Source organism: Sitodiplosis mosellana, unplaced genomic scaffold (genome assembly GCF_009176505.1).
Source record: "Sitodiplosis mosellana isolate CC-2019 unplaced genomic scaffold, AAFC_SMos_1.0 Smas_scaffold_3443, whole genome shotgun sequence".
NCBI lineage: Eukaryota > Metazoa > Arthropoda > Insecta > Diptera > Cecidomyiidae > Sitodiplosis > Sitodiplosis mosellana.
Window position 1 is genome coordinate 1 of NW_022598685.1, and position 20,218 is coordinate 20,218.

Genomic DNA, 20,218 nt, shown 5'->3' on the forward strand with positions numbered 1-20,218 from the left:
CCCCCCCCCCCCTTGCACACGTCTGGATCAAAACGTAACATAGATTTGTCGGCGTAACATACCAGTGTACAATTTGTTCCGAATTGAACGAGTAACAAATCTTACGAAGAAGTAGTTGACACGTTGGCAAACCACTGGTACCGTTGGAAAGGGAATCGATGAGGCTACAAAAACTGCCTAATATCCCTTCCCCTATGACCCCATTGGAGCCTTGGAAAAAGTCAAATCGAAGTATAAATTTTTTGTCGTTTTTATTGCGTTAAAAGATAGCCTATGTAGCGCCACTTCAGATAAGAAAATAAAATTTCGTGAACCCCTGCCGATTTCATGTATTTGGCCTACGAAAGTAGATGATTTCTTCTCAAACAATCAAAAATATACCAATTTGTATGCCATTTTTGGCTCAATTCAGCGTTTTATACGTGAAATCTGTTTTCTTGTCAAAAGCAATGTAAAAGTCACAAAGTTGTTTTCTTTTCAATTTTATTTTTATTTCATAAAACGTTTTATATAAATATTTTTGAATGAAATCTGAGCATGTGACATTTTTTGGGCAAAATCCGAATTTTGGGAATTCACTTCAAGCCAATTTTATCAAATAAAATGTCAAATGGCAAGGGAAATGAGATCATGATGTTCCGCATCGAATTACCTAACGAATTACGCAAAAAATGTCACATAGAATACTTGACTCTCTACTAGTATTTCTCTTTTTTAGTTTTTGTTTTTGTGTTTTTTTTTGTAATTTTACGATACACACACGTAAAAAAGTATAAAAATTTATCGATTCTATCAAACGGTTAGATTTGTTCAAAATGCATTGAATAATGAGACGTGTTCTATTCAGAAAAATTTCAGCGTATAGGCATTAATCTTCGTGTAAATAATTAATTTCGGGATCTAAGCCTAGTTTACGGTTCAACGAAATAAAAACGACGATGCAATTTTTAGAGAGAAGTTATTAATTCATTTGTAATTTTTTGCAATTAATATTCTTCTCGGTAAACTGTAGACAAGGCTTAAATCCTCCGTTACAAAATTAATTATTAAATTTTTTACAAAGAAGAAAACAATATCGTTGCTATATGTATGTATAAAATCACGTGTTTTTTTCGCGAGATCAGTTTTATGTTCATTTCACCTGTTCATATTTATTCTCAAAAAGGCTCGTTTAATCGTAAATGACTTGATCACATAATTGTTGGAATTGTATTTTCTGTGTGCTTTGTGTGCATAAACATCCGACTTCTTCTTTTTAAAATCACAAAAATTAGTAAACAATTTTGTTTTATGTTTATAATTAATAGGAAACTGCATTCTCAGCCATTTTTATTACTTTTGTTTTACTTGTGTAAATGGATGAAACAAATGTGGTTGCAACTGAAGCCAGCTTTTATCACACAAACAATATATTAACGATGTGGCAGCATTTGACGACAAATTCGACTTTTCTATAGTGTAAAAATTACAATTATTTATATATATATATGATATCTATTTGAAAAAAAAGTTTAAATCTAATGAAAAATTTCTTCACATTAAACAGTAAAAAATTGATTAAAATACACGATTTCTAAATTTTCTCTTTGATTTGAGATTATTATCGGAAGTGGAAAAACAAGATTTGTTTATATTTCCGCATTTTGCTCAGAATAAAAAAGCACCTCATAAAAGGACTTACAATTATTATAAATCATTACAGAAGAACGGAGTTAGAAAAAAATTCACGAATCCATATTTATTATTTTCATCCCATTTACTCTTTTATCCCGGTTCGTTCAATTAAAAAGGTATTACAAAACATGCGTTATCATCAGTTATCGTTTAACAGTTTTATCACATACTTTTCATCTTTTTCTGTTATTTTTTTTGTAATATGAAAAAAATACTTATACTTTATAACACTACGTTACAAATTTCGAAAAAAATGTCCCCCACGATGAGGAGACTAATTCTCATGGTTTTTGTGCCATATCTCGAAAACTAGAGCTGCTAGACCAAAACTAACGGCAGATTCGGATTCATCTCAAAAATTCTCCTCGTCTTGGGGGACATTTTTTTCCCGAAATTTGTAGAGTAGTGTAATTTAAAAAAACTTCCACTTGCGCCAATGCATGTATCTTCCATTGTTTATATTCATTCTGCGTATTTTCCCGTACTATTCATGGATAACAAATTCAGTAGAATAAAATGAAATGAATTTGACATATATTTTCCGCCGTGACATGTTATCCACAATTTTGATATTTGTCGATTGAGATGGATAATTTCTACTTTGTCATAATTTAAATAGTCTCATTTTGGATGTTGTTTAGTGCAGTCAAATAACGACTAGGAATATCAGACAAAATATTCGGATCAGTGCAAGAGAATGCAAGGTGACTACCTGAATTGGATGACTCATTGTTAGTTTCATCAATATCGTAGCTGTTCAAGTCAAAGCCCATATCAAAGTCATTGGTAATGACAGTAGCATACTCATCTTGCAAGAAGTTAATACCAATGGGAGCGCTCATGGTACTGCATCGGCGACTGTTATATATATTTTCATTCACTGCGTTAGGCATTGGCATTTTTACAAAAATCTGATTTGGATCGATTGTGGTAAATGGCTTGTTGCTTATGTTGTTTGTTGTCTTGGCATTTGTAGCTAGTTGGCTGGTATTACCACAAATGTTGTAATAATTGCTGCCTGCTGTCATATTCATACTCGTATTGCTTTTCAAATATGAACGACTGGCGGAATTTAAATTGGCATCAACACTCAGAATTTCATGTATATTTTCCATGTCGTACGCATCTGATAATTTAGAATCATCGATAAACGTAGTTTTAATGATTTTACTTTCATCAATATCGGTAATTTGTGGATACATGTCATCAATACCGATTTGAAGATTACGATTTTCTTCATTCCCAAAACAGTCTAGCTCATTCATTACACAGTATGTTTCGTCTATGATTCCGATTTTTTTATTAGGTTCAAAAAGAATATTTTCCAACGAATCTGGCCTGGTTGAAATCAATGAATTCTCGTCGTACAATGTGGCGCTTTCGGGTGAGTTTGGGATTAAATCATAACCAAGCATGCAATGCATTTTGCTATTGCCAAAATTGATTGAATCATTACTTAGAGAAACGGGTTGCAACTGAGTTATTTTGTTTGATTCTGTGGTGGCAGTTGACGTAGTGATATTTTTCTTCCTGGATACACGGTTACCAGTTCCATTAAACTTGTGAAGCGGTTTACGACCAATAATATTACTCTCTATGCTGGTATTTGAAGATGATGAGCTTGAAAAAGTCAAAGATGACGTCGAATTTTTCTTGAAACTCGATGCCAAGGCAGTCGTTGCTTGTGATCCAGTTGCCTTTGAGCCCTTCTGTTGCTTCTTTTTTGGACGGTATTTATAGTCTGGATATTCTTTTGAATGGAATTGGCGCAATCGTTCGGCTTCTTCTATGAAAGGCTGCTTTTCATTAGCTGACAATGATTTCCATTTTGACCCCAAATATTTAGAAATGACAGCATTGTGCATATCCGGTGTTTTTTGACAAATTTTTCGACGCTCAATTTGACTCCAAACCATGAATGGATTCATCGGACGTTTCACATGGCCTGGGCTGTGTTTCTTCGTCTGTGAATTATAATAAAATAAAACAACATTAGTCTTAATATCTGATTTGGTAGTTTATCTTCAACCGACTATTCTAAATCTCTTGTCGCGTTTAAAAATAACCTAAAGCATCTGTTACGTTCCACGCAGTAAATTTTTTAGATATTTTTCAAATAGTAAAATACTCGGACCATTGTTATGAAATTTCTTATCCAATTTAGATTAAGTTTGACTTTTCATTTGATTTTTCTCATTGATGTTAACGTACTTTAATTGCAAAAACTCAACATCATTGTATTTCCCCTGGTTTTCCAGAATCAGGCCGGTTTTACCATGGTTTTCCGGACCCAATTCTGGTATGAAAGCCTCACTTTTATATCATCCCTCCCCTGAATGTATTCTCTTTGCAAAAGACGCACCATGGGCGGAATTTATGCCGTATTGGGTCTCTGACCAGCATGTTCTCAGCTTGCTGGGAACACATATTGGCATAAATGTAGGCTCTGTAATAAATAAATAAATAAATACAAGATTCCAAAAGTGAATTCAACTATCTGTGAATTCAATCACTTTCAAGTTTCAACCGATTTAAGCAGTATGTCAATATATTACTTTTCCACACGACCATGTCGTGTAAGAAAAGTATTGGGATCGCCTCTATTTTTTTTACCCCCTTAAAATCAGTTTTTTTTTTCGATTTTCGAGCTTTGAAAATCGCGAAATCTAGCATAATTTTAGGGTCGTAGGGTAGGTGCGTGGTACATTGTACGCTGTACGCAAAAAATGAGAATTGCTATCGCCTTAAATTGTTGACCTATTAACAATCAGTTCTTTTTCGATTTTTGAACGCCGTAAATCGTAAAATCTAGTATTATTTATGGGTCGTAGGGTAGGTGCATGGTACACTATACGCTGTACTGTTCACTGTACGCAAAAAACACGGTAAAATTTTTGCTATTTTACAATGTATAGAAAATGGAATATTGAGATAACCCTGTCATTAAGGTCTGATTGAAATACGAATCTAATTTAAATTTGGAATTATATGTGTGGGAGTGTAGAAAAGTTGACCTTACGAATGTAAAGCAGCTTGTTTTCACATGGGATGATAAACTCTTTTGAAGACTTCGGCTGGAAATCCAAAATAAAGAATATGTTCTCTATGCTCTAAGTTGATTGTTAATAGATCTTAAAAATCACCACTTTGAATATCCACAGGAAATCGTCCCTGCATTTTTTCTAATACTTGTGAAAAATCGAACCCCCCCAAACAAATTCCTAGTTACGCCACTGATTCAGATTAGTTGGTTTCAATGACGGGATTTCTCAAAGAGACATACCGACAGCTTTAAATGTGATTCATTTTGTTTAAAGTCACGTAAAGTATAACTAAAGTCGAATGGTGACAGAGAAACGCAAATGTGTTGATATTTTTTCGTAAATATATATTCAAAACGAACTACATTTTTAGGGGACAGCTGTCGCTTCCCGTTACGAGAAATTGTCAGTATTAATTGCGGAAACTAAAGGATTGCATTCGTTTAATATACGACCAAATCCAATGCCAAAACGATTCATTTTTCACAAAATGCGCAGTGAAATATTATCGTTTGAAATGTGTTGATTGTCACTGTTATTATACACGCATACACGCATACAGGGATACTTGAATACACATTTACGTTGTGCAAACTAATACATGTTGAGTGTATATAAATAGTCTGTTCGTAATGTAAAACAGCACTAACATTATATTCGTATTTGCTATGTATCTCTATTTTCTTTCTTTGTTTTTCTTATTCTTCTGCGTTTCTGTTGCATTTAGCCTGATGCGTTGTTGCTTTATAAACACATGTTTACATTTGTTAGCGTTATATTGGCATTCTGCATGGAAATTATGATTTCGAAAGTTGATGCGTATTTGTTTTTACGTCTTATTTTTTTCCTTTCATTTCAAATAGAAAATTATTCTAATTTTTCATCTTTCGTCTTGGGAAATATTTCGTTGTAGTTCTTGTCGAAAAATGTGTAATTTTGAAAATACGAATTCAATAAAATGTCATCCTTTTTTGAAAGTTCACAAACTTTTAAACGAATAAAATGACAAATTATTGAATTTCAGTATATGTGATGGGAACTATTTCATATATTATTGAATGAATAAAACATTAAGATGCTTATTCACTATTCATAGGCATGATTTTTTGCAAATTTTACACATTTGTTCGGCGGTATATCCATTTATATTTATTTATTGATCATTGAACAACAAACATTCTCGATTATTGACTGTCTTTTTTGTGAAGGTTTTATACCTTAGGTATTGACCCCACTAGTGACTCCATTTACTCAAACAAGGGCTTATTTATTTGGATAAACTATATCCTAGAAAAGAACAACTATAATAATCACAATCCAATACGATCAAATGTTTCAATGGCTACTTTGTTAAATTACTGCGATTAGTTCTCTGCAGCCCGTTTAAATAAATATGCAAACTTTATGGTGCATTTTAAATGATGGGATTCAAAGTTCGGGGGTATTTTCAAGACCTGATTTTATAGAAGAAGCAACATGCTCAAAAATATGTCACAACTATGGCTGGCTTCAAAATTTGTGTACATCATTTTTTCATGGGTGTCTTTCTTCTAATATCTTGAAAATTTTACACTAGAAAACATTTAGAGGTATTTGAAAGAAAAATAGAGCGAGGTTTTTAGTGCTATAGAAACTGCCTTAACAATACATTACTATAAAATGCCAATATTGCAAACTTCCTCATTTGATACAATGAAAATCTGCCTGACGCACAATGCGTCTAGCATTGAATATAACAAATATAGAATTTGCCAACGATCAAAAAACAGTTGAACTCGAATAATTTTGAAAAGTAATTGAATAAAATATTTCCATAGAAAATTGCTCGGTTCCAAAGATTTCTTAATAATAGCAATGAGGAAGTAGATTTTGCTATTTAAGTAATTGAAATAATGTTTTTAACATTTTTTTTAACAATTACATGAAATCAAAGATCTTCAAAACGTAGAATATGATAATGATGTCGATGACGCTGGTGGCTGATGTGAACAGCAAAGTCTGGATTGAAGTTTTCTTCGATATTTAGTCTTGTCGATATAATTCCATGAGCAAACAACACATTCGTAGTCGAATGTGAATGTAATCAATATTATTTTCCCATTTGTTCGGTCTGTTTATAGAATGCCGAGGTTGATCACCTTGAAATTTCAGAGAACGGAATTTTTCTCGTCTTTGCAAACATTTCCGATATCAGCATCTTCTGACTATTGAAGGAATGTCAGCATATGTTGTTTTAAATGTGTCATGGATTAGTTTATAATGAATTTTCAATTTCCAATTTCACCACGACACCTTCAATAGCACCAATATTTGTGCGTAAAATTTGTGTCATTGACTCTAATTCAACAATATTTTCAACTTGCAAATTCGACTTTTCGAGATTAAACTTGAAGTAAAAAAAATCAACAAAATAGACGCGAAGTTGGTTTACGTTTAGCCAGACAATTTTAATTCTGTGTTGGTGTACTACAGTGATTATACTTATATATTTATATATATTTATGTGTGTGTGTTCAGTGAATAGAGCATTTACCCTGACTATAAATATACCTATTTCTATAATATTGTGGCATTTCACAGACAAATACTGTTGCTGAAGAAGACGATTTGTTTCATTCGTTGCTTGTTCGTTTGTTCTTGCTCGGTGGATGTGGTTCATGTGTTAGTCAGCCTTTTTATTGTATTTTCATATACTCTATAAGCATTGTACATGTATTCTCTCTCATACTGAGAAAAAGAATTACGTCTTTTTCATTCCAACATCGTTGGTTCTCTGGTTCGTTTTGCTTTTTTTCCTTTCATCATTTGGATACTCAACGTTTGTCGATGTTTCGGCTTGTTTTCGTATTTATCCTTGCAGCCGGCCATTGATCTTGTACAGACGCTTTCGTTCTTTTCTGTTGATGTTATTACAGGGCGTCGCACTACCATATATAATCTATATATTCATCCATACACATGCATATATACTTATATATATTTATATGAAGAAAAAAATTTCGCTTAGCCAAAGACATGCTTGTTCTCTCTTTATCTCTTTATAACCATATTCGATTCAATGGCAAGCCAACATCATGACACATAGAGATGAATCAATGTTGACCAACAAATAGTGCGTATAATAATCATCACCTTTGCAAACAAAAAGTGTTGTCCCATTGTTGAATTAGTATTATGCTCTTACTTATCTAGCCTACGATATGAGTTTTTAAGGACAAACCATTCCACTTTCACTGTTATTGATGCTGTTTAATAACTTATGCTGAGTACGCTGCTCAGGACCCTGAAAGGCTCAAAAAGTATATGCAAATGTGGACTGTTTTGGTATAACAAACAATATATCTATAAGATCTGTGCATATACGCTATCTTCCTCTTAGTAATTCGTCAATCATCATTGGATAAAGTGGTACATAGATCCTTCTCCACATATACTTTGCTTATGTGGTCGAGCACATGGTATATGTGTCTGCTTGTCTGAGTTCATGCATTAATGAAGAAGAATCCTTAGTTCAGGTTATTGTTCGATAAATTTATGACCTTTTTTAAAAACATTTGTTATGGGTTTTTATGATCAAGGCATCAGTTCAGTGATTAGTGATCTTAGGGCAAATAGGAACCTAACAAATAGCTCAGAAACTCCATGATATCAATTTATCAAGCAAAATCTACACAATTTTCAAATAAGTAGAAGATTTTTGCACATTTATAAGCATGTTAAAAAGTGTGCATCTCGTAGATCTCTGCTATTTGTTTTGAATTCACATCTTTCTGTCTCTCTCCTTATTTCTTTTCTATCCGTGTACGTGTGTTTATAAACGAATGGATCTGTGTTGTTGCTTCTTTCATCAAAGTGCAGTTTTTTGCTGACTATAGACAGCAACGGAAACACGAATACGCATGCGTTTGCAGAAACACCTTTTGGGTTTATTATCCTTTCCATTATCTTTTCATGGAGCTCGCAAAATAGTAAATGAGACGCTAATTCATACAGGTTATTTACATCGGCTTTTGCGTTGTGACTGATGGTAATATATAACGCCAGATTCATTTTTTGTTTTTTGTTTTAAAAATTTTCGACAAAGCTTCGACGTTTGGATTGAGAATTGATTTAAACTATTCTCTGCAGGAACAATTTTGCATCTTAAACTTTTGAATAATTTTTAAGATTAAATAATACCGTAAGTTTTGATAATAATGACTAAAGGTGAAGAATTCTCTCTATTAATAGAGTAAGAGTATAAGCGGAGGGGGGAGTGTTTGCTTGAAGGTGGCAATAACCCGACTTCGGACCAAATAACAAAGCTAGTAACCAAATATTACTGACCTGAGTTGCATCTGTGTATGGCGTATTTGACGTTTCTTTCACTTGTTGCGACCCGAAGACTGTCAATTTTCCTTCATAATCGTCAACCGACATCGATTCACTCTCCTTGGGATCAGTTTCTGTTTGTGATATTGTCGTACCTCCGTTTCCGTCTTGAGATTGTTGAGGGACCATATTTGTATAGATTGTTGGTCTCCCAAACTTGAAGAACGTGATTCAGTTTTACTTGGAGTGTAAAAATTCGATGTTGTTCTTAAACTGAGTGTAATCCAATTTGTGTTAATGATGCAGTCGTATGGTGCAGTACGAATTTATATAATTGTATTAAATTTTAACATTATTCCCGATATGGGACATGATTTTGGAATTGTTACTTTTTGTCGTTGTTCTCTTTTTCGTTGTAATATAGAATTGCTTCCCTTTATAAAAATAGGATACTTTCTTTTTTACACATTCACGATCGCGACTATACGCTTATATATATTATTGGCGACTATGGATTTGTCTGGGATCTTTTACAATTTTTTCGATCTAAAAACAACAAAAAGAGAAAAAAAAGATTTAATTATTTTCTATATCTAACCAGTAAAACTTCTCTTGATAAATTGAACGATGACTTTTGCAGTCATTAAAGTTGACATTACAATGTTTAACACTCCGGTTAGTGACTACTAACCGTTAGTCTATCTATTTTTACTAGTACACATTCGGGCTAGGCTTTTTTAGAACGTCAATAATTCAACTTCCATAAACATATTCTTATTTGGCCATTTGTTGATCAGGTTTTTCTTTCTAATTATTCAAGAACCAAAACTTATGTAAAACCTAAATTTCCCTAATTTGTACATTTAAAAGATCAGGTTTTCGATAAATCCTATCGGATTCATTTTTTCTGCAAAACTGAAATATTCAGCCAATCCTTGGCGATGTCAATAAAATAAAATAATAGAAACATGGTGTCATGCGGGGATTTTCAAATCCCGAAAACTGAATATTTGGGAAAATGCTTTTCTGATGATGATGATGAGATCATTTAAAGAGCAGGATGTTGGGATATCGGCGGATAATCAATAAGGGATTTGCCCTGCGTGACACTGGGATTTGTATTTTTTAAATTAAGGATATTGAAATAAATATGTTCTTCAATGGAAAGCAATTGAGTGGGTAATTGAGCTTGGAGCCCAAATTGCTAACTTTACGAGTTCTGTATGTTGATTTATTTTATTATTGCATTTCAATTTGTTATGCAAACTAACTTTCATACCACTACATTTAATATAGAATTCGAGTTGATACACAAGACAATCAAACAAAATTGATCGAGACGTTCAGCCTAAATACGTAGTCTACAATCACCTACCAAGAATACCCTATGCACAGATGTACTAAAAAACCTACACCCAAAATATGGATGAAATCGATCATGGTGTTTAAGAGATATCTTGTCTGGAATTCAAAATAAAAAAATAACTGCTTTAAATTTCATATGACTAAAAACTGACTTGTATGAAGACAAGCACTTGTATACGAATCGTGCGAACGAGAAACTGTCTTCCATGTGTGCGTGACTTTTGAGCGGTATTGCCCAATGTTACTCGCTGGTAATACAGCTGCGTACTGCGTTTACGCTAAGTGTGGTTACGTTACGACTTTGGACAATTCACGCACACTAAGAATTAATGCCGTTTTGGCATATGCTTTCTGTTATTTTTAAACTGATATTTTATTTTAAAAAAATACATCACAATTTGTTCTTGGAGAACATAATTCCAGGAATGTTATAAAGATTTGTTTGACTTAAACTGAACTTAGAACTTTATGAAATTTTACGGATTCTGTACAACTAATACAGGTCGATTGTATAAGATCTGTCATATGATTGATAGATAATTTACACAGATCAGACGCTGTATTGGTTCTACAGAATCCGTAAAATGTCGAAAATCATATAAATTCTGTAAAGGTGATTGCGAGACTTTTTACTCTTTTTTGGTTTAAATTTCGATTCAAAGTTCAATAACAATATTCGGTTCTGTTCTGAAATGGGAAATTGGCTACATACATTGCAAATGGGCGTTCAGATTCATAACTAAATAGGATGTTGCAATTGTCTTATTAAAATGGCATTGCTCTTAGATCATATAAGGGCTGCCATGTAATTATATGAGATGCGCCTAAATCATTCTGAAGAATTCCTTTAAAAAAGTACAGCGATATACATTTGCAATAGAAGTATTCTTGGAAAATATCAAAACAATTCTACAATTTGAAAATCATTATCTTAGCACTAATAGTTTGTGCTGAAATACAATTAAGAACCCAAAGAGATAACACTTAATGTCGCGTCCAATTTTAAGAACACAGCAAATATTGTAATTTAGAAAAGCGCTGTGTATGGATAGTAAGCGTCAATTACTAACAATCTTTTTAAATATTGTTTGCGTATGAATTGACTTTGAAACATGTGCACACCAAACAGCTTTCTATATTTACTATGTGATTTTGGTTTCGTTTTTGTTTTTGTTTGTGTTTCGTTTTGTTTATTTCTAGCTAGTGATACAAGAGACATATGATTTTTGTTTGCTATGAAACATTTTTCGCAAACGTTTTCAATTTCTGTAATTTACAATGATATATTTAAAGATCGTTTGAAGGTCCAATGTATATAGTGGAGATTGAATTGATTGAATCCATCACTTGCAACAGAAAATCACGTCGTTATTTTAATCAATACTAAAATTTCAAAGGGCCAAAATGTATTGGGACGTAGATATTGGCACGAATTACGAGTGTTCCATCTATTGAAAAATGCAAAACGAACTAAAAAAAATTAATATTCTGCACATATTTGAATACTTGAGAATTGAAAATAATCAGAAATATTTAAAAAAATTGAATCAGCTAGCAAAATATTCAAAAAAAAAACTTTATTAAATTCATATCTACTACTAGATCTTTTGTTTCAATTTGTACACTATTTCGGAATACTTTCATATAAAATATGTCCCTTTTTTGCGAAAAGATGGTTTTTTACGACAATACTCACTAAATTTGCGACGAAAATTTTGTGAATTTCGGTATAAAACTTTTATTTTTCGGAATATAAAAATACACAATAAATACAGTACACAACACTTTAGCTCTCTTATTGTTTTCAAATTGGTTACATTTACAACTTTTTGTATATATTCACATTCTACGATTCTATTCTCTTCAACAGCTGTATTTCAACTGACTGGTCGATACATGTACACAAAAATAACCCGAAAGCACAAGGCAAAACAACAGACGAATGAAGTCAGCTGTTTTCAATGCTTGTTCCCACTCCGTGCACATACATACACGCACACAACGTTCTTCACACAACACCATATGTGGCTACAGCTAAATAAAAGTGATGTACATTTTTTAAAATTAATTACGCAGCATCAATACATTTTTACGTCTAATCTCACACAAACTACAATACCTGTATTAGGTGATTGAACGACCAGAGTTTGTATGATGCTAAGTTTTTGATTCAAAACAATATTCAACATGCACATTTTCATGAAATCAAAATGTTTTGATTAGACCAGTTTCCAGTTTTAGTGTTATGGTATCAGTGTAAGCCTACAGTGTTTACATTCGCGTCCAAACCATTTTATTTTGGTTCGGTTTTGGTTGTAGCTCGCGCATATGTTCGATGTGTGAGTGTCGATTTTCTACGTCACCGTGAGTTCGAGCAACTTTTGTATATAACGAATGAATTATTATTTTTCTTAGAACAGGGTGTTTCAAGATGAGACCATCTGTCCTATATATATAGTCATCAATTCCAATAATACTTGTTTAAATAAATATTTTTAACGCATTTTTCTATTTAAGTCATTAGCATCACTTAGAGGAAAAAAAACAATTTAGAACGAATACTGGTCAGCCTGTACAATGTACATGAATAAAATTCGATATTTCGTATGACTATCTCGCCTCTTCTCTTCCTTTATCTGTAACAAAATTTCATTAAACTTGGTATACTTATATATGTACAGCATATGTTTCGCAATATCAATGCTTACATGTAAATAAATCAATCTATATAACAAAGTTGTTTTTGTTGAACAATACACAACAATTACATATGAGATATACCTAAATGTATGTGTGTATGTGTGTACTTATGCATTATTGCACAGGGTGTCATTATTCTAAAATATCTGTAGTGGTTATTTTTTTTATGCGACTTTTATTGAGCAGTGATAATTAGATATACATAGTCAAACATGCCAATGTATTTTATTCATGATAGTCACCCTGTTATTAATACATTTTTTTCACAAAAATTGAACTCGAGAATATATGGCCACTTCGAATGTTGTGAATGTATGTGAAACGGGAACCTGAACATATATTATCCTACAACTAAAGTACTTTGAAAATGAATAAATGTTTACTATTTCGAAATTAGGTCTGATTTGTTGTTTTTCTATATCAATCATTGAAGTGGTGAAGCAGGAATTAGAATGCGTTAGTAAATGATTCAGACAGCTGAGCTAGAAGTTAATAAGCAAGCACATAATAACAAAACGTAAATAAATACAATTGAATTTTGTATCGTGACGCGATTTTATATAGATTTGTATTGTTATGTTATTCATAGAATTTATTGAATTTAATATAACTTTGAGCATGCATCGAATCTATAGATAAAGAAATGGTTGAAATTTACTTAAACAAAAACATATAAATTTACTAATGTGTTTTTTTCTGAACACAAAGGGCTTTAAATGTCTGACCGCAATGTTCAATGTTGCGCGTTTGCTTTATTGATGGAATTCAACACTTTAACACTATTTGCGAGTATCTTGATGGCACATTATAATACTTCCCTGACATATTCATTTTCTTGTTATTTAACTGATATAATTTTTTTTGTTGGAAGTCAAAATTTACTGTTGTTGCTCCATCAATTTCTAAATAGTAAATCTTTTGTCTTTAACGATCTAAAAATATCGATCATTCCATACCAAATCGACTCATAATTGGATCGACCATCTCCGAATCGGATGAACATTTGCTTGGAGTGTTGTTTTCGATAGAAACTTAGAAAAACTATCTCCTAGGGCTGTAATTGGCATACATTTTCGAGTATTCGTAGTGTAACTTTTGCAGAAAATTGAAAAAATTGAAAAAATCGAAAAAATAAGTTTGCGGCAACTGAAATCTAATTGAGAAGTAGTCATAGTATGAATGCGACAGAAAGAGAATACAGTAGTGTCCATACGTGTCAGTAGCTGAGCTTAATATATAACGTCAGTTTATGGTGCTGACATAAGTTCATAACACGCTCTGCGAAGAACAAAAGAAATTTTGGATCTCTCGACTCTGAGTCATCATAGAATTTCATGTAAATGCACGCGGTTGCTTCAGTTAGTCTTTGCCAGTTAGTAGTCACTGCGACGTTTGTGCGACCACTCACTTATGATTCACGCATATTTGATCAATGTCTGAAATTAAGGGTATTTTCAAGATCGTTTGTTCGTATATGAATACATGGGAGAGATGTGAAACTGTCATTAACATAATGAAAGTGAACGCCTACAATGTCAAACATAGGGGAAGTTGGGGCGAATCGTTCCTTGTTTTTCAAATCCAAATATCTCCGTCCCAGTTAAACATTTTGAACAACCTAATATGTCAATTGATAGGTATTGTAAATGCGCAACTTTTGATTTAAAACACTCATGGTGTGCGACCTGCTCGGAAAATTTTATGGCCCATTTTCCGACCACCATTTTTTGGGGGCGAATCGTTCCACCATATGGTATAGAAATAAAGTAATAAGTAACTTATTACTTATTACTTTTCATATTATTACTGTAATTAAATTCGGGTGAATTTGGAAAGTGGGGAAATTCGGAACACCACCAACGATGATTGTTAAATTTTCTTTGCTTGGTTGTGTCATGACAGATGAACTGTCAAAATCATTACATTTTGACAGTACTGAACGTTCGAAACGTTCAAAACGTTCAAATTGCTTATTGTGATCTATAACGATATATGATGGATGAATTTGAATTACTCTATTTTAAAATGATTTAAAAAAGGAACAAAATAATGAGGATAAATTGCAAACATTATCTGACGCACTCTATATTTAAATGCTGGATTTTACATCCATTTTGGCCAATGATCGATTTGTTTTCATATTATTATGTACCAGTTTTCCTTAAAAAGAAATGAAAAGCCTATCTGAAATAAAAGCTAGCAAAACAAAGCGATTTAGTGACTTTTTTTCGATTTGGACTTGATTCCGGCATATCTAGCCTAGTTCTGAGGCTAGCTTCGATTTTATATAGGCACCCTGTGTGGTTTCAAAAGAGAACCGGCCAAAAAGTGGGAGCGAATTGAGTGAACTACCAGCGCGGAAAATATTCGAAATCTTGGCCTTTTTTCTGTCGGTTCTACCTGAAAAGCGGTCAGAGTGCCTATACAAAATCGAAGATGGATTCAGAACAAAGCAAATCAGTGACATTTCTGTCGATTTGGACGTGATTCTGGCTAGATATGCCGCATGGTGTGTCAAACGACGTCAACAGTCCATACATTCATTTTGGCCAGCACCATGCTGGAAATATCGGCCACAACTGAATTATTGTTGACAAATAACGACTCAATCGCTTTGTTCTGAGGCTAGCTTCGATTTTATATAGGCTCTGAACGTCATTTTGTACGAGGAGCGATAATAATAAGTGATGGAATTGCATAGATGCACAACTAAACGTCTTGTGTACAAATAAATGCATAGCCTATAACTTGAGAAAAAAAAGTGTTCAAAACTAATGGAAAAATTATGTTTATATCAACCACATAAAAATGTAAAGAGAAACATCGGTACAAAAACAAAACAAATGTTATAACGTTCAACATATCATGACACAGATTCATAACAATCATCTTTCGCCGCGAATGAATAGTTTGAGAAATGCGAACAATTGTCATCGTTTTCATTAAACAAAACCTCATATCACGGAGGACAGTAGTCCGACAAGTGACGCACCATAGACTGTGCATTTCAAGCCAAATGTCAAAAATGCCAGTTTTTGCGTCACGACTATGTATACAGTAAGTATGCTATTTTCTCAGGACACTATTCGAGCCACGGCATGTTAGGTACCGTTGGAAAGGACTTGGCCCGAATAGTCGAAAACACCATACCCACTATGCCAAAAGTATGGTCTAGTCAAAAATATAGTGGTTGCAAAATTTCGATAAATTTTCAAATCTATAACCATATCCCACGAAGGGGGTACCCGGGGGTGGTCTGAGGTGTTCAAGAGAAGCTCCACCTTTCCAATGCCAGTCGCTATGCGCCCCGAATGGTCCAAAAACAAAAAAGTTATGGGCATTGGCAGTTTGACCATGTTTTTCTATGAAGGTATTGATTTGGATGTGCGTCCGTGTGTCCGTTGGTTTTTTTGACCCCCAGAGATTCCGTTCCCGATATGCCCAAGTTAAAGCTGTTGTTGAGACACATCGAAATCCGTCCTCAGATTGACATTTGCATTACAGGAGAGCTGGCTATGGCTTCACTAACCTGCATGTATACGCGTAGAGCGACTCTATTGGGCTCTCTAAAAAAACAGCGCACCCTTTTGGGGATCTATAGTTTTCTATGCAGAAAGTTGGCATTACTGCATCAGAATAAATACCGCATGAGGGCGCTGTGTACATGCTAAATAAAAAATTCTTCTTCATTTCATATTTTTTCGTGTTCACACCGACATGTTTAAAGGTTATATAGGACGGATTTTGTTGATTTTTTTTCGGACGGACAATTTCATTTTGTCCGTCCGTTTCGAATTCAAGGACGCACAATTTCATTTTGTCCGTCCGTTTAGAATTCAAGGACGGAAAATTTCATTTTGTCCGTCCGTATAGAATTTCAGGACGGACAATTTTATTTTGTCCGTCCGTTTAGAATTCCAGGACGGACAATTTCATTTTGTCCGTCCGTTTAGAATTCAAGGACGGACAATTTCATTTTGTCCGTCCGTTTAGAATTACAGGACGGACAATTTTATTTTGTCCATCCGTTTGGGATTTAGGACGGACGGACGAAATATATCAAACGGACGGAAATGGACAATTTTTAAACGGACGGACAAAAATTTGTCCGTCCTATTAATGATTGGTGTCCAAGTTATCATTAGCAAAACTGGAACAAAATGAAGACGATGCGACTAGTTTTTTGTAAGTTGGAGTTAAGAATGTACGTATTATTTTTGATTGAAAAAAAAATTGAATAAAAAACAAACAATGTTCATTTAAAAAACAGTGTTTATATTTTATTTGATGCTGTACGTATTATTTTTGATTGAAAAAAAAATTGAATAAAAAACAAACTGTTCATTTAAAAAACAGTGTTTATTTTTTCTCCTATTTGGTCTTGACCAATTCTTGAATGAATTTCAGAGATTCTTTCCCAAGTAAAATTAAATTCCAACATTTGGAAAACGTTTTTATATATAAAGCACAGCTATTTATCAGTCACAATTTGTACGTTATGACAACAAATTACGAGCTACAATCAAATTATTCACATTATCGGGAAGAAGCATGCTTCTTTTATCGGTAATTATATTACCAGCCAAGCTGAAATCTCTTTCACTGCTTCCACTTGATGCCGGTATACAAGAAAATTCTTTGAATCATATAAAGTTTGGGATACAATTTGGAATTTTCGTTCCACCATGCCGTCGTATCGACATCGCATTTAATCGGATGGCGTATATACTTTTCAATTTCTGTATCATGCTCTTCTTCAGCGTCAAAGCTCATTAATCGGTTGTTCAAATCAAAAAAATGAAAAAATTGGGAAGAAAATACATGGAAAAAAACTGAGTAAACATTTTTTTTAATGAACATTGTTTGTTTTTTATTCAATTTTTTTTTCAATCAAAAATAATACGTACATTCTTAACTCCAACTTACAAAAAACTAGTCGCATCGTCTTCATTTTGTCCCAGTTTTGCTGATGATAACTTGGACACCAATCATTAATAGGACGGACAAATTTTTGTCCGTCCGTTTCCGTCCGTTTGTTATATTTTGTCCGTCCGTCCTAAAAATATGTCCGTCCGTCCGTCCTAAATCCCAAACGGACGGACAAAATAAAATTGTCCGTCCTGGAATTCCAAACGGACGGACAAAATGAAATTGTCCGTCCTTGAATTCTAAACGGACGGACAAAATGAAATTGTCCGTCCTGGAATTCGAAACGGACGGACAAAATGAAATTGTCCGTCCCTGAATTCTAAACGGACGGACAAAATGAAATTGTCCGTCCTGGAATTCTAAACGGACGGACAAAATGAAATTGTCCGTCCTTGAACCCCAAAACGGACGGACGGACACAAAATGTCCGTGCGCTGTCCGTCCTTCTGACACCTTTAGACATGTTTATATTTGCATTAATGATAAAATAATAGAAAAGAATTAAAAAGATGAAATCGAACAAATGAGGCTGTGAGAATGAAAATGGCAATACAGGAATAAACATTCTGAAGCGCATCAAGAAAAAACAAGACCGCAGATCGTCGCTTCGCTCCCCTCTGCGTTCTTTTTGCGTTTTTTAAAATGGTTTTTTTAAACGTTAATTTGATTTTTCCATCAAATTATTCATTCAAGCACTACATGGAATGTAGTTTCAATCGAAGTATACATTTCTGTATTTTATGAAAATTATTTTAATCAAAATCAATAATGTTCGACCCAGACAAAAAGTTCATTAGACAAATCTTTCACTAAATTGCCGTACTTTGAAAAAATTAAATATGTAAGAGAAACATTAAAAAATTTAGTTATTAATCATATGGATACATAAATAAATATTAATATATATTAATTAAATAAATTATGGTTTTATTAATTATATTATTTTGGTTTTGGGAATATAATGTGAACGTGGATTGTACATTATTTCACATTGAGAATTAAAATGATATGAAATTTTTTTTTTGAGTTATCTCAAACATGAATGAATGAACATGACATTATTATATTTTTGTAATTAGGCGTAATTGCTTTATTTCAAATTAGAACTTTGGATAGAAAAAAGAATTAATTTTCGGTCCAAAAAAATGGCCCGAAGAGTCTTAAAAATTTCTTCGAAAAAAAAACAAATGCAATAGCCTATGTTCCATGTATTCTACATTCCATGTAGTGCTAAAAATTCGCAAAAGTGAATCATGAGTTCTGAATACGCAAAAGTGAACCATGAACCTCCTATGCTGCCCATGTAAATTCATGTTTCACTTTTGCATATTCAGAACTCATGATTCATTTTTGTGAATTTTTTTCCTTGATGCGTTTCAGAATGTTTATTCCTGTATTGTCATTTTCATTCTCACAGCCTCAAATGTCTAGTGATATAAGAATCGCTAATGTTTGGTTTTAAATGTGATTTCGCAATATTTCACAATTTCACAATTTTACAATATGTTGTAATCAATATGGAATGTTGTGAAATCATATGACAACAACAAAACGTGTCCATAATTATAACAGCGATGACATTAACCACAGACATTTTTATGAGTTTTAGAGAGAAAAAATATGGGCTGAATTAAATTTTAAATTTTGCAATCATTCATGAATGCAGTGTACAATTATTCAAAATATTTTAAAATATGAATCTAACTGCATGCCTCCAAAATAATGTTAAAAAAAACTACGATTTAGAAAACAAACAGAATATTTCAGAAAAATTATTTTCTTTCATGTTGGCAATGCGCGTCAATGTCGCATTCCAAGTAACGAAACATGTCAAATTACTATGTATTATATGTGTTGCCATTGGTTCGCAAGTATTACTTGGGTTTCAATGATAAAATGTCCAAAAGGGTATGTTTTGTTTTCATGCAAATTCCCATATAGTGTCGTGCTTCGTGTATACGATTTTTTGAAGTATTTATTTCGCACACTAGATCAACTCAGACGCCCATCGGGCAAAGTCGGCTCGTAATTATTTGAGAAGACCTTCAAAAAGTTCCATACATACAGTGCCGTCCCAAAGTTTGAGTACGACTATAAAATCCATATTTCAATGTCTTTTTGTCCCATTCAACCCAAATAAGGGTTTTAATCTGATAGCCTATTGAAATTCAGACTGAATGAAACATTTTGAAGACAAC

The 20,218-nt window shown here is 33.1% G+C and overlaps 1 protein-coding gene across 5 annotated transcripts; it reads right to left on the reverse strand.

The window, feature by feature from the left end:
- Positions 1-1,281: 1,281 nt before the first annotated feature.
- On the reverse strand, positions 1,282-12,368 carry LOC129571814 (uncharacterized). 5 transcript variants are annotated; one of them, XM_055451665.1, is made up of 4 exons: positions 12,088-12,368; positions 10,402-11,839; positions 9,042-9,572; positions 1,282-3,638 (listed from the first exon to the last, which is right to left on the reverse strand). In XM_055451665.1, the coding sequence occupies exons 3-4, from the start codon at positions 9,213-9,215 to the stop codon at positions 2,286-2,288; spliced, it is 1,527 nt and encodes a 508-aa protein (XP_055307640.1). In that variant the 5' UTR covers positions 9,216-9,572; positions 10,402-11,839; positions 12,088-12,368; the 3' UTR covers positions 1,282-2,285. The 5 variants fall into 5 exon arrangements, with proteins under 5 accessions (XP_055307640.1, XP_055307639.1, XP_055307643.1 ...); XM_055451664.1 differs by lacking the exon at positions 10,402-11,839; XM_055451668.1 differs by lacking the exons at positions 9,042-9,572; positions 10,402-11,839; positions 12,088-12,368 and adding an exon at positions 6,637-7,102.
- Positions 12,369-20,218: the final 7,850 nt, after the last annotated feature.